The 14,222-nt window shown below is 39.4% G+C and overlaps 1 protein-coding gene across 1 annotated transcript; it reads left to right on the forward strand.

Moving 5' to 3' along the window:
• Positions 1–709: 709 nt before the first annotated feature.
• ZNF789 (zinc finger protein 789) lies at positions 710–3,109 on the forward strand (the record flags this gene model as incomplete). Its single annotated transcript, XM_081090263.1, is given in 4 exon segments — positions 710–715; positions 2,387–2,518; positions 2,520–2,524; positions 3,106–3,109. Coding segments are annotated over 4 exon segments (147 nt in total).
• Positions 3,110–14,222: the final 11,113 nt, after the last annotated feature.

Genomic DNA, 14,222 nt, shown 5'->3' on the forward strand with positions numbered 1-14,222 from the left:
TAACAAGACATGCCTTTTACCTTTATGGCTCTGGACCTATCTGAGAAACCTAGGACAAAAGACCAAATATTAAAAGATGCTCATTTGGTGTTATTCCTTTAGGAAATTCCAGGGGTTTTAGGGAATATATATATATATATATATATATATATATATATTTTTTTTTTTTAACTGTAAATCACAATATCACAAGGGGAAAGAGAGGAAAGAGAAAGAAAAGGAAGACTCATCATCATCATTGGATTCAGACCCTGGCAGAGACAGGAGAGAATGGAATCAATGGCAGAGGAGGAGAGATTACTAGAAGGACAACCTCTTCCTCTGAGGGAGAAGAGGAATGAGTAAAAATGTAGGTAATGTCTAGGGGAGGCGGTGGGGAATACGAGAGGAGTTAAAGAGCATGTGCCCCATGGGCTGTTTTCTGGGACAGAACGGGCAGTGCATTCTGAAAGGGAAGGGGCGCTCGCTCTCCTCACAGCCCTCTCTAATCACCTCCCAGGCGTGTTGACCACTGGATCATTCCCATGTTGGTTTCTCCATCTTCCTCCACTGGATCGTTCACTTCCTGAAGCAGGGACCAGGGCTGCTATAGGATTGTTCAGTTGTGCACTTAGCAACTCGAGGGGGCCCCATCACACCACTTTTATTATATAGAGTTGAGCAGTTCACAGCCTGAGTTGTAACCTTATATTTATTATTGACCGATAGCATGAAGGTTAACAACTTATTGGTGCTCAGTAAACGTTTCTTAAAGGAACAGGAGTGATAAATATGTAGAATACCACTGTGGGGAATATAAGAGCAAGAGTTTTTGAGAATCTTTAAGGGCTCAACTATAACACCAAATGTACAGAGATAACTCATGGGAGATTAAACCATCTCATCCCCCGGCACCTAATAACCTTCATGTAGATATAGAGAATGCAGATAGCTGAGTTGGTCAGGTTCAGGAGGCAATAAAAGGAGGGACATTTAGGATGGTGGTGAGAGAGAGCTTGAGGAAGTCAGGGTCAGTGGGGAGGAAAGAAAGGCCATGGAATTTGGGAGATTGTGGTGTCTGAATCCAGAGGAGAGGTGTGAGAAGCTTCTCAGGATGGGGTGGGTATTCTCTGTTACTGAGCACCTTTGTTCTGCACAAATACCCCCTGAACCCACACCATCAATGTCTTATAAGAGAAAGGAGTATAGTGAGCAGACAACCAGGCTTCTGCTCCAACTGCTCCAATAGCATATGAATGAGATACCTTCTGTTCTTGGCTCATCTGAGGTGAACACACATTTGCAAATGGAAACTTCGACTACGTACATTGTGCTGAACACCTGATCCCCCTGGATATACTCTGTACTTTTCCTGACTTTGGTCTGTGCCCCGGGAGGCTGACCTTTATATTTATCATCAGTGGGCTCCCTCGCCCTCTGGCTTCTGGTTGGTTTTTGGCAATGGAATGGTGGGAGTCAGGGGACCAGAGGCTTGGAGGAAATTAATGTCAGATGCTTATTCCTACAGCTTTCTCCTTGCTGGGCTGCATTTCTCTAAGACCCTGGTTTCAGCCTTGTTTCCTCTCAACAACTTTCTATATTCTAATAACCCCTTCCCTGCTTTCTCCATCAGACTTAGTCGGTAATGGTTCCCCAGGAGAGCCAGCCCCTGCATGCTTCAGCAGGCCCTGTTGGAAGCCTGTCCATTCTTTTGTGACCAGTCTGCACACTAAGCTGTCCTCAGTGACCTCATTTGAGTGTGCTATCTCTTCCCTGTGCGAGCCCTGACAGAAAAATCATTTGCAAAGGGTTGTGTGTATATAGAGCAGGATTTGGGCAAGTCCTGATAGTAAAGTTTTATTGGAACACAGTGATGCCCATTTGCTTTCCATAGCTTTCTTTTGTGCTACAGTAGCAGAACTGAATAAGGGCAGCAAAGGGCCCAAGAAGCCTAAGATATATATCTGGCCCTCTAAAGAAAAAACTTCTGGCCCTCGCATAGAAAAAAGACATGTCTGGGAAGACTGAAGTTGATCCCTGAATCTACTTACTAATTGAATGAACTTGGCCAAATCACTTTATCTAATCAAACATGACTCATAGAATAATAGCAGCTCACAGCCCTAACCAGTTTGGCTCAGTGGATAAGAGCATCGGCCTGCGGACTGAAAGGTCCCAGGTTCGATTCCGGTCAAGGGCATGTACCTTGGTTGCAGGCACATCCCCAGTGGGAGGTGTGCAGGAGGCAGCTGATCGATGTTTCTCTCCCATCGATGTTTCTAACTCTCTATCCCTCTCCCTTCCTCTCTGTAAAATCAATAAAATATATTTAAAAAAAAAAAAGAATAATAGCAGCTCACAAAGTTATTGTCAGAATTGAAGCTATAATTAGTCACTGTGTTTTTAGGAGTTGCTGTCCTTTGAGGATGTGGCTATGTACTTCACCAGAGAAGAGTGGAACAAACTTGATTTGGCTCAAAAGGACCTCTACAGAGATGTGATGCTGGAGAATTACAGAAACATGATTTTGTTGGGTAATGACTAGGCTTACAGATTTGCCTTTGATTGTCTACACAAATTCTAAAATCAGAAAAATCACTGAAAATCAGAAATGGTTTCATAGCTCATTTGGCTACAAGAATCAACCTGGTCATCCAGTGGCCAAACTTGACTTCACCCTACAAGTCAAGCTATTTATCATCCTTACTAGAGGCCTGGTACACGAAATTCGTGCACAGGTAGGGTTCCTAGGCATGGCCAGCAATCAGGGCCAATCTGTGGGGTGACTGGCGGGGCGATCAGCGGGCCCCTGCTGGCACCTGCCTTGACTGGGCTAGGGTCTGTGAGCTGGGGGCAGCTCCTGCATTGAGTGCCTGCCCCCTGGTGGTCAGTGTGTGTAATAGCAACTGGTTGTTCTGCCGTTCAGTCAATTTGCATATTAGGCTTTTATTATATAGGATTTTTCCCATTTGACTTTTGTATCTATATATTTAGCATCAGGAACATCAATGTGCTTGATTAAAGGTACAGTCCCAAACCCTGTTAGGTTTGGGGTTAGTATATAATAGAAAGTCATCCTTTCTAAATCTGGAAAAATTCTGAATCCTGAAACTCATCTGGCTTCAGATAAGGGATTGGGGATGAGGAAGTTTCCTTTTGTTTTAGAGTTCATTTCCCACCACCATTGACCTCTATATCTATAAGACTTCTTGGAGTTGAAAAGATTGTGGCTGATTGGATTCCCAAAGGTTAGCTTCTTACTCTCTTGAAATGTCTTATTTCTTTTCTCTGGAAATGATTCCTTCCTGTTTGCAACATCACTCGTTGCCCAGGAAATGATTCTTAACAGACTTGACTTTCTTTCTGAACCTTCACTGCTTCTTTCTTCCCAGGAGTCAGCCTTTCTCTTAAGCCAATGCAGAATGTCCTACTGTGAAGTTACCTGGATAAATAGTTTTCTTTCTGGGGATATTTGCTTGACCCTCACGCTGACACTCTTGACACAGTTTCTGTCATAGGATTATCTACCCACCTCTGGGTTTTTTTTTAATGATTCCTTTTCTTTTAAAAAATATACAAGAGCATATTTGAATACATGGAAGGTATAGAAAAGCATGAAGGGAAGGAAAAAACATTCAGGGGTAATACTGTTAATATTTTGGAGTATTTACTTCCAGTATTTTTTCCCCCATGCTTTAAAAAATGTAGCTGCTCCGAAACCGGTTTAGCTCAGTGGATAGAGCGTCGGCCTGCGGATTGAAAGGTCCCAGGTTCGATTCCGGTCAAGGGCATGTACCTGGGTTGCGGGCATATCCCCAGTGGGAGATGTGCAGGAGGCAACTGATCGATGTTTCTCTCTCATCGATGTTTCTGACTATCTCTCTCCCTTCCTCTCTGTAAAAAATCAATAAAATATATTAAAAAAAATAAAAAATAAAAAATGTAGCTGAGTGTCTTGGCCAGTGTGGCTCAGTTGGTTTGCCCTGGTCAGAGTACATGTAGGAGGTGACTGATTAATGTTTCTCTCTCTCTCTCTCTCTCTCTAAAATCAGTAAAAACATTTTTTTAAAATGTAGCTGAGCATATTCTTTGTATAATTCTGTAATCCCTTTAAAACTTAACATTATAGCATCAGAATTTTCCCTCTGCTGTTAAAAACCCCCATAATATAGTAAATAATCTTAATGTAAATCTATTGTATGATCCTTAATATTTAATTATTTTCCCATTCGGGAATATTAAGCTTGGCTTTGTTTTACTTGTTGATTCACTTGTGTGTTTATCATTTTCTATATGATAAAGTGCCAATGGATATTTCTGTCTATTAATCTTTATATGGATTTCTGATTATTCCCAAGATATACTGGTATTCCTAAGACTGGAATGTTGGAGTTAGCTGGTATGGTACTTTTAAGTTTCTTAATATATAATGTATTATTGAATGATATTTCAGTAATAGAGTAGAAAATAAAAGTCCCAGTGCTCAGAAATAACTTGTCAACATTTTGGTTTACTTTTTCCTAGTCTTTTCATATATACGTATACTTATGGACATATCTACATATAGTTTTAAAATATTAAATTTGGATCATACTTTACATGAGTTTTGAATTATACTCTACATGAGTTTTGTATTCTGCTTTAAAAATGTACAGGGAGCACTTCCCTGTTCTAATACGTTTTTAAAAAATAATTCTTTATTATTGAAAGTATTACATATATCCTTTTTTTTCCCCATTGACCCTCAATAAATTTTTTTTTTAAATATATATTTTATTGATTTTTTACAGAGAGGAAGGGAGAGAGATAGTCAGAAACATCGATGAGAGAGAAACATCGATCAGCTGCCTCCTGCACATCTACTGGGGATGTGCCCGCAACCCAGGTACATGCCCTTGACCAGAATTGAACCTGGGACCCTTCAGTCCGCAGGCTGACGCTTTATCCACTGAGCCAAACCAGTTTCGGCAATAAATATTTTTTAAACATGGATTTTTAATATGTGCCTAATACTTTTCCCTTTATTATATTAATTGCTATACTTTAATTATTCCCCTATTAACATTTATTTCCAGTTCTACATTGTTGCAACTCTGCTGAAAATCTCTGGAACATTAACTTTTCCTTTGGCTGTATTTCTTTTTTTTTTAAATATTTTTTATTGATTTCAGAGAGGAAGGGAAAGGGAAAGAGAGAGATAGAAACATCAATGATGAGAGAGAATCATTGATAGGCTGCGTCCTGCATGCCTCCAGCTGGGGACTGAGCCTGCAACCCAGGCGTACGCCCTGACCAGGAATCGGATCCATGATCTCCTGGTTCATAGGTCAGTGCTCAACCACTGAGCCATTTCTAAGAGTGAGTTTACCACATCCAAGGGGTGAGTATCATTCAGGCTGTCAATAAAGATTGTCAGATTTTCACAAAGGTTGTGCGGATTTCTATTCTCAGGAGCCCTTTTGATTATTGTCCTTATCTCCTTGCCACTGTAGACCCAAAGTGGTTAATCTGAGCTCTAGGGCATCTCTGTAACTCACTAACCATCACATCCATTTACTTCCCCATGAATAGGATTTCAGATTCCAAAACCTGAGGTGATCTGTCAGCTGGAACAGTGGGAAGACCCATGGATCCTGGATCTACCAAGAGCTGGGACTAGAAGGGCTTCCAGTAGTGCTTGCCCAGGTGGGTGAGAAGTCCCAGACAAGCAGAAACCATAAAGAGGAAGGAAATCACATTAATGAAGCTCCTTCTGTGTCCTTAATACTGAGCCAGGTGTTTAGCATACATTCTCTCACTTCGTCATCCCTACTGCCCTCTGAAGGTAGTAGTAATACCATAAGCTCCATTTTCCAGAGGAAGAAACTAATAGATTAAGATATCTCTCACACAGAGCATCAGCCTGTGGACTGAAGGGTCCTGGGTTTGATTCCCATCAAGGGCACAGGCCTGATCCCCAGTAGGGGGTGTGCAGGAGGCAGCCAATCAGTGATTCTCAATTTTTTTTTTTTTAAGTTTATAATGGTCTTTATTATCCATGAATGAGTGAGATCATGTGGTATTTTTCCTTCATTGACTGGCTTATTTCACTTAGCATAATGCTCTCCAGTTCCATCCATGCTGTTGCAAATGGTAAGAGTTCCTTCTTTTTTACAGCAGCATAGTATTCCATCGTGTAGATGTATCACAGTTTTCTAATCCATTCATCTACTGATGGGCACTTAGGCTGTTTCCAGATCTTAGCTATGGTGAATTGTGCTGCTATGAACATATGGGTGCATATATCCTTTCTGATTGGTGTTTCTGGTTTCTTGGGATATATTCCTAGGAGTGGGATCACAGGGTCAAATGGGAGTTCCATTTTTAGTTTTTTGAGGAAACTCCATACTGTCTTCCATAGTGGCTGCACCAGTCTGCATTCCCACCAGCAGTGCACAAGTGTTCCTTTTTCTCCACATCCTCTCCAGCACTTGTCGTTTGTTGATTTGTTGATGATAGCCATTCTGACAGGTGTGAGATGGTACCTCATTGTTGTTTTGATTTGCATCTCTCGGATGATTAGTGACTTTGAGCATGTTTTCATATGTCTCTTGGCTTTCTGAATGTCCTCTTTTGAAATGTGTCTATTTAGATCCTTTGCCCATTTTTTGATTGGATTGTTTATCTTCCTTTTGTTAAGTTGTATGATTCTCGATATTGATGTTTCTATCTCCCTCTCCCTTCCTCTCTGAATTCAATAAAATATATATATATATTTTAAAAAGATAATCTATCACACAGAAGATTGCTAGTTAGGATTTGATTTCGAGTTTGCAAAGCGCATTCTCTTTTGCATTAAAGTACTTCACTGAAGCAGCTGGTCTGGTGTTTTCTGATAGCTCTTATGCCATATTAGCTATTGCTTTCTTCTACCTTCATTACTTATCCTTTCTCTTGTTCCCTTGCTTTCATTTTGCTTTTGGTGTTACTTGGTATTTCTTGATGTACCTACTTTTTCCTACTTACTATCTCCTATTGCTGCTTCTACCCTTTCCCATGTCCCTCTACTCCAAGGTTTTTCAGTTGGAGCACTTCAACATTTGGGCTAGATAGTTCTTTGTTGAGGGGAGCTGTCCTGTGCATTGTAGGATATTCAGCAGCATTCTTGGCCTCCACCCACTAGATGCCAGTAGCACCACCCCAGTTGTGACAACCAAAATTATCTCCAGACATTGTCAAATGTCTCCTAGGATGTAAAACCACCCTGGTTGATTACCTCTGCTCTATTTTGTTGACTTTTGTACCTTCTTCTCTCTGGTTCCTTTTCTTTCTATCTTACACTTTTTTTCATTTTTAAGGAGTTCTTCCTCCCAGATATATTAAAAACATGTTTATCATATAAGATACTCTCCCCCCATATTTATGTGACACTACTGAGTACCTTTAGTAAGTTGCTTTTCAGTAATGATGAGGGCTTCACTTTGTTCTCACATTCTCTAACACACTTTTTTAAAAAATATATTTTATTGATTTTTTTTGCAGAGAGGAAGGGAGAAGGATAGAGAGTTAGAAACATCAATGAGAGAGAAACATGGATCAGCTGCCTCCTTCACACCCCCCAGTGGGGATGTGCCCGAAACCAAGGTACATGCCCTTGACCAGAATCAAACCTGGGACCCTTCAGTCTGCAAGCAGACGCTCTATCCACTGAGCCAAACCGGTCAGGGCACTAACACACTTTTTAAAAAAATATATTCTTATTGATTTCAGAGAGGAAGGGAGAGGAAGAGAGATGGATAAAAACATCAGTGAGAGAGAATCATTGATTGGCTGCCTTCTGCATGCCCCCCACTGGGGATCAAATCAACTCCGGCATGTGCTGACTCAGAATCAAACCGTGATCTCCTGGTTCAGAGGTCGACATTCAACCACTGAGCAACACTGGCTGGGATAATACCTTCTTGTACATTTTTTAGTTGGTTGGTTGATATCAAGAGCTCTTTCAGTTATAAAAGCTGAGAGTCCTATTAAAATCAGAATTTTGGCCTCTCTATTATGATGATGTAACTAAGCAAACATTTCTTAGCTTCATTTCAGTGTCTTATATTACAAACAGTTGGCTTCTTTTCCCTTTTTTTTCTTCTGTGTGGACAGGTGATTTATATATTTTCTTTTTTTTAAATATATTTTTATTGAATTCAGAGAGGAAGGGAGAGGGAGAGAGAGATAGAAACATCAATGATGAGAGAGAATCATTGATTGGCTGCCTCCTGCACATCCCCCACCGGGGGATTGAGCCTGAAACCCAGGCATGTGCCCTTGACTGGAATCCAACCTGGAACCTTTCAGTCTGCAGTCCGACGCTCTATCTACTGAACCAAAACAGCCATATATGTATGTGTGTGTGCGTGTGTGTGTATATACATATATATATATTTTTTTTCTTGCTAGGTTCTGAAGCCAGATACCAGATGATAAAGCTAACTCCAAAGCAGAAAATTTCTGAAAATACAAAGTCATGTAAGATACCAGTGGTAAAGCAGAAGACGGCCATGACACCTTCAGAAAAGTTACTTAAATTTAACAAATTTGTGGACATTTACAGAGTTGTACTTCCTACTGTTGATAATGAATACAACAAGTACTTCCTTCAAAACCTTAACCTTTTTCAAGATCAGAATGGTCAAACAAGTAAGAAGCAGGGCAAATATAATGAGTATGGAAAACCCTTCAATCAGAGATCATTGTTTTTGAGGCATAAGCAAATTCTGACAAATGCAAAATCTTATGAATGCAGTGAATGTGGAAGAGCCTTCAAACGTCATGCAAATTTTGTTCGACATCAGAGATTTCACACTTCAGAGGATCCCTTTGAGTGTGACATATGTGGGCAAGCCTTCAAACAGAAGTCTGCTCTTACTGCCCATAAACAGTGTCACCCTCAAGAAAAGCCATATAAATGTCATGAATGTGGAAAATATTTCCGTCAGATGGCATATCTTGTTGAGCATAAAAGGATCCATACCAAAGAAAAACCCTATAAATGTAGTGAATGTGAAAGAACATTTAGTCAGAATTCAACTCTAATTCGACATCAGGTAATCCACAGCGGAGAAAAACCCCATAAATGCCTTGAATGTGGAAAAGCCTTTGTTCGGAACTCAACCCTTAAGAGCCATCAACAAATTCACAGTAAACAGAACGCTCACAAATGCAGTGAATGTGGAGAATCCTTTGGTCGGAATATAGATCTCATTCAGCATCAAAGGACCCATACTAAGGGGAAAGTATTTGAATGTAGAGAATGTGGAAAAACTTTTAGTTTTAAGTCAAATCTTCGTCGACACGAGGTCATTCATAATGGAGAGAGACCCTATAGATGTGACAAATGCGAGAAATCTTTCAGTTGGCGCACAAGCTTTATTAAGCATCAGAGTACTCACAGGGAGCAGGTATCTACGTGACTAATGAGAAAAGCTATAATTTAAAGACCAGTACTTGTCACTATTGCAAGTATGTGTAATTAGATCATTTTACAAAAATTAATAAACAAGAGCCGAAGTCCATCTTTCTGCGGGGGCCCTCATTTTGTAGGTAACCTTGCTGTAGTCCAGAATTACTTAATAGAAAATGTGATAGGCTGTTGTATCCGGTTTCCCTTGAGTCCCTATACCTTTGTTCCCCCCAAGTCAAGTTAAGGCATAAGGGAGGCTTGGTAGCTTTGCTCTGTGGTCCCCCAGGCTGGAGATCATTTAATATATTGTGAATGATTTAAGAAGGCCTTTCTTGGTTCTACACAGAATAATGACTTGATATTGATAGGCTGTTTAAAAGTAAGTGCCACTTGTAGCTAGTGAGGTATTAAGAATAAAAATTTTTAATAAAATTTAGTGTTCTACTGTAGTGATTTTCAACGTTTTTCATCTCATGGCACACATAAACTATTTACTAAAACTCTGCGGCACATCAAAAAATATATTTTTGGCCAATTTGCCCAAAAAAGTAGGTAAGATTTTGATTCATTCACACCGGAAAGCTACTATTGTGTTTCTGTTGTCATTTTTTTTATTTGACAATCTAAGGGAAAAGAGGTTAGCACCCCTGATTAAATGGTCAGGTATTGCATATTTAAGAAATTCTTCCCGCATAGCAGTGTGCTGGTGAAAATTACTACATTCTATGAAGAGTTCTAAGCCAGTGCTTACAGCAGATGCTGTTGGTGCCCTGCTCCTGCCCCTTTGGCCGTAGCCTCTCTGTGTGTTTCATTTGCCTTGCACTATCTTCATCTGTTGGTCTGCAGGCTTTTTCTAAAATCATGAAAGGCCACTACTCTGTATGTCCTGTGAGCAGGCTTTACCCAGTGCTTGATGAGAATTTGATATAAACCAGATCTCCCTCCCCTTGGGAGGAGCACACAGGTTATCTGAAGCATCTGTTGTACACTTTTCAGATTTTCCCATGGGATTATACACATTCACTTACAATGGCAGCTGTCTTCCCTTATCTGTCCCTTCACTCCCCTACCAGTGTTTCAGCGCCTCTCCCACAAGTAAATGGCTTGTACTAAAAAAGTGTCAAATATAAATCTTGAGGAGCCAAATCCTTTCGTTCCCACAGTTATTCCAAGCATATTTTTTGTAAAATAAAAATGGTTTATCAATTCCAAATTGTATAAAACACATGGGAGAAACCTAGCCAATCAACACAACTGTTGCCACATGGAAAGTTACTTGTATCAAACATCAAGTTTAAGAATGTACAAATGTTCTTTTTATCATATCTATAGTAATTACCTATGCTTTTCCATTTAAGTGTTTTTAAAACTCTACATATCCCCATTATTTTTTCTTTCCCATTTCCCAGTACAATAATGGGAGGAAGAGGATCCCTCACATCCACAAGTTTCTAACTGGAAAGAAGGGGCAGTAGAAAACTGCTTAGAGAGTTGTTTTAACCATTCCTTGTCAGGGCACATGCCCGGGTTGTGGCTCAACCCCCAGTAGGCGGCGTGCAGGAGGCAGCAGATTGATGATTCTCATCACTGATGATTCTCTTTCTCCCTCTCTCTTAAATCAATAAAAACATATTTGAAAAAAGCAAATTATCTGAAACAAATCTGGCATGTTAAGAATGGATAAATCTGTGTGGTACATATGTTAATGTTCTTTAAAACCAGGCTATTTTGTTTATTTGTATGTTAGCAATATTTCATAATAAACTATTGTATCCAGTTATTGGATACAATTATTTCACAATAAATAATATAATGCAAAAGTATATGAAGATATGTGACAGTAAATAATTATAAAAAGAACCTCCCAGGCATCTTCACCCTAGTTAAGAATTAGGTCATTTTCAGAATCACAAAGCCCTTTACAATCTCTCCAAACTCAGCTCCCTTTCTCTTCACCAAAGGTTAACAAATAAAATACTTCGAGTTTTATGTTAATCATTCCTTTGTATAATGTATACATACATTTACTCATGTCTGGACATTACACTATTTAGTTTTGCTTATTCTGGAATTTTACATCCATGGAATACTTTTGTACTTTCACTGCACATGTGTTTTGAGAATCATCCGTATTTCTGTGTAGCTGTGGTCCAGTCATATTTACTGGTGCTCAGTATTTCTTTGTAGGAGTATACCACAACTTATGAATCTATTCTTTTGTCGATGGGCTTTTAGGGTATTTCCACTTTAGGGCTATTATAAAACAACATGTCAACATGCCTTAGTTCCCTGTGAAAAGCCCTAGACATAGACACATTTTCATGATGAGTCATAAGATACATACGTTTTTCAGCCTGAATAAGTAATGCCAAGCCTTGGCTGGGTAGCTCAGTTGGTTAGAGAGCTGTCCCGATACACCAAAGTTGCAGGTTTGATCCCCAGTCAGGGGATATAAAAGAATCAACCAATGAATGCATAAATAAATGGGACAACAAATCATTTCTCTAAAATCAGTAATGCCAAACTTTCTATAATACATGTAACAATTTACACACCCAACAGCAATAGACGAGAGTTCCCACCACTCTATGTGTTTATGAATACTTGGTTCTGACATTTTTTTAAATTATTTTTTTGTTAATCCTCACTTGAGGATATTTTTCCATTGATTTTTTTGAGAGAGTGGGAAGGGAGAGAAAGAGAGAGAAACATCGCCTTGAGGGAGGCACATCAATTGGTTGCCTTCGCACACGCCCCGACTAGGGCTGGGGATCGAGACTACAACCATGCCCTTGACTGGAATCGAACCCGGGACCCTTCAGTCCATAGGCCAACACTCTTTCCACTAAGTTAAACAGGCTAGGGCCTGAGAGATTTTTAAAGATTTGATAATCTGTAAGGTGTGAAATAGTATCTAATTGTGGATTAATTTGCATATCTATTATTACTAATATAATTGAGCAACTTTTCATTATCATGGGCTGTGATTTCTATTTTGTCTTTTCCTGATCTTAATGTAGTTGAATTTATCAGTCTTTTGTAGTGCTTTTTGAGTCTTGTTTCAGATTGCTACCAATTTATCAGAAATTTGTTTTTCTTCCTAGGTGCACAGCTAGATCACATTTCACAGATTGTATTGTTCAACATGTCTAGGTGACTGAGTCCTAACCAAGAGAATGAGTAGAGCGATGTGTGCTACTTCTTGGCTAGGCCCATGAAAGCTCTGACACCTCCGTGCTCGTCTTCCTTCCAGTTGACTAGGTTAGAAAACCCTGGGAATTTTGGCAGCCATGTATTGACGATGGCAGGGCTGCCATCAAACTGATGGCTTGGAGGAAAGCCACCCTGCCAGTCATGTGTATGTCCCTTAAACTTACAGGAGCGAGAAATGTACAACTATAGCTTTTGGGGTGTTTTTTAGAGCTGTTATCATATGTTAACTTTATACATGTTTAAGATATTCTTCACTAATCTGAGATCAGAAAAAGACCACCTATATTTTTGTCAAAAGAATTGAAGTGTTTCAATAAAAAAAAGCTGAATGAATTATTGAACAAATAACTAAGCTTCGTTTTTTAGCAGTTTCTGGTATTACTTGTGTTTTTACCCCCAAAATGTATATGTTGAAGCCCTAAATCATAGTGTCTCGGAATGTGATTGTGTTTGGAGACAGGGCCTTTTAGGAGGTGATTAAGTTAAAATGAAGTCACTAGGGTGGGCTGAAATCTTATGACTGGTGTCCTTATGAAAAGGAAATTTGGAAGACCACATGAAGACAAGGAAAAGACAGCCATGTATAAGCCAAGGAAAGAGGCCTCAGAAGGAACCAACCTTGCCAACATCCTGATCTTGGAGTCCCCAGCCCTAGTAGGGGCGTGGTGAGAAAATAAATGCTATTTATCATCCCAGTCTGTTAATTTTTTTTTATGGTATCAGAGCAGACTAAGACACTCACCCTTCATAATATAGGGATCAGAGATTACATAAACACATTAATTTACTGTATACAGTAGTTGGTATGGTAAACGATAAACAAAACCTACCGATAGTGTTAGTAAAGAAAACATTTTGGGGTAGGATACTTGAGAAGCAAAAATTTTAAATTGTTTTATGAGAGTGGAATTTTTCCTTTGTTATTTGTGATTTAGGGACTGAGGAAAGGAAGATGGGATTAAAAGCAGAGGAAACATCTTGACCAAAGGCATATATGTGGGAAATTCAAGTAGCATATAGGTAGCAGTAAATGTCTGTAGAAAGTAGATAAAAACTAAAATTGGAGAGAGGACAGTTCATTATAAGTTTGCAGAGTTACTATAGTAAAAAGAACACTAGGATCAGAACCTGTACCAGGTTATATACTATATAACTATCACTATCTGACTTTGGGAAAATATCCTTGAATAAGCTTGGAGAAAATACCACTGATACAGCTTATGACCTGCTTAAACTTTTATCATTGCCCCATTCTCAGTCGTTTTCTTAATACTGAATCTCATTTAAATAAAAAGTTAACGATACCTAGGCCAGCCCTTTTGCAGTCCCTCCTGTTGGTTACAAGGAAGGTGAAAGAAAGCACACACTACTATTCTATCACATCCAAGATAGAGGTGAGATCTGAAAGGCAGTTACTTTGGTTTCCGTTTTCGTACATTTAGGAAAAAAATACGAGGTAAGGTGACAATGCTAGAGTAGAATTCTCATAATAGAACATAATTGACGTTTGCTTCAGGGGAAATTGGTAAGTTGTATTAAAAGCCCAAAATAGCTCACACACTGATCAGATTTCTGAGAAACTAGTCTTAGATTCTAG

This window comes from Myotis nattereri, assembly GCF_964212035.1.
Source record: "Myotis nattereri genome assembly, chromosome: 4".
NCBI classification, from domain to species: Eukaryota; Metazoa; Chordata; class Mammalia; order Chiroptera; family Vespertilionidae; genus Myotis; species Myotis nattereri.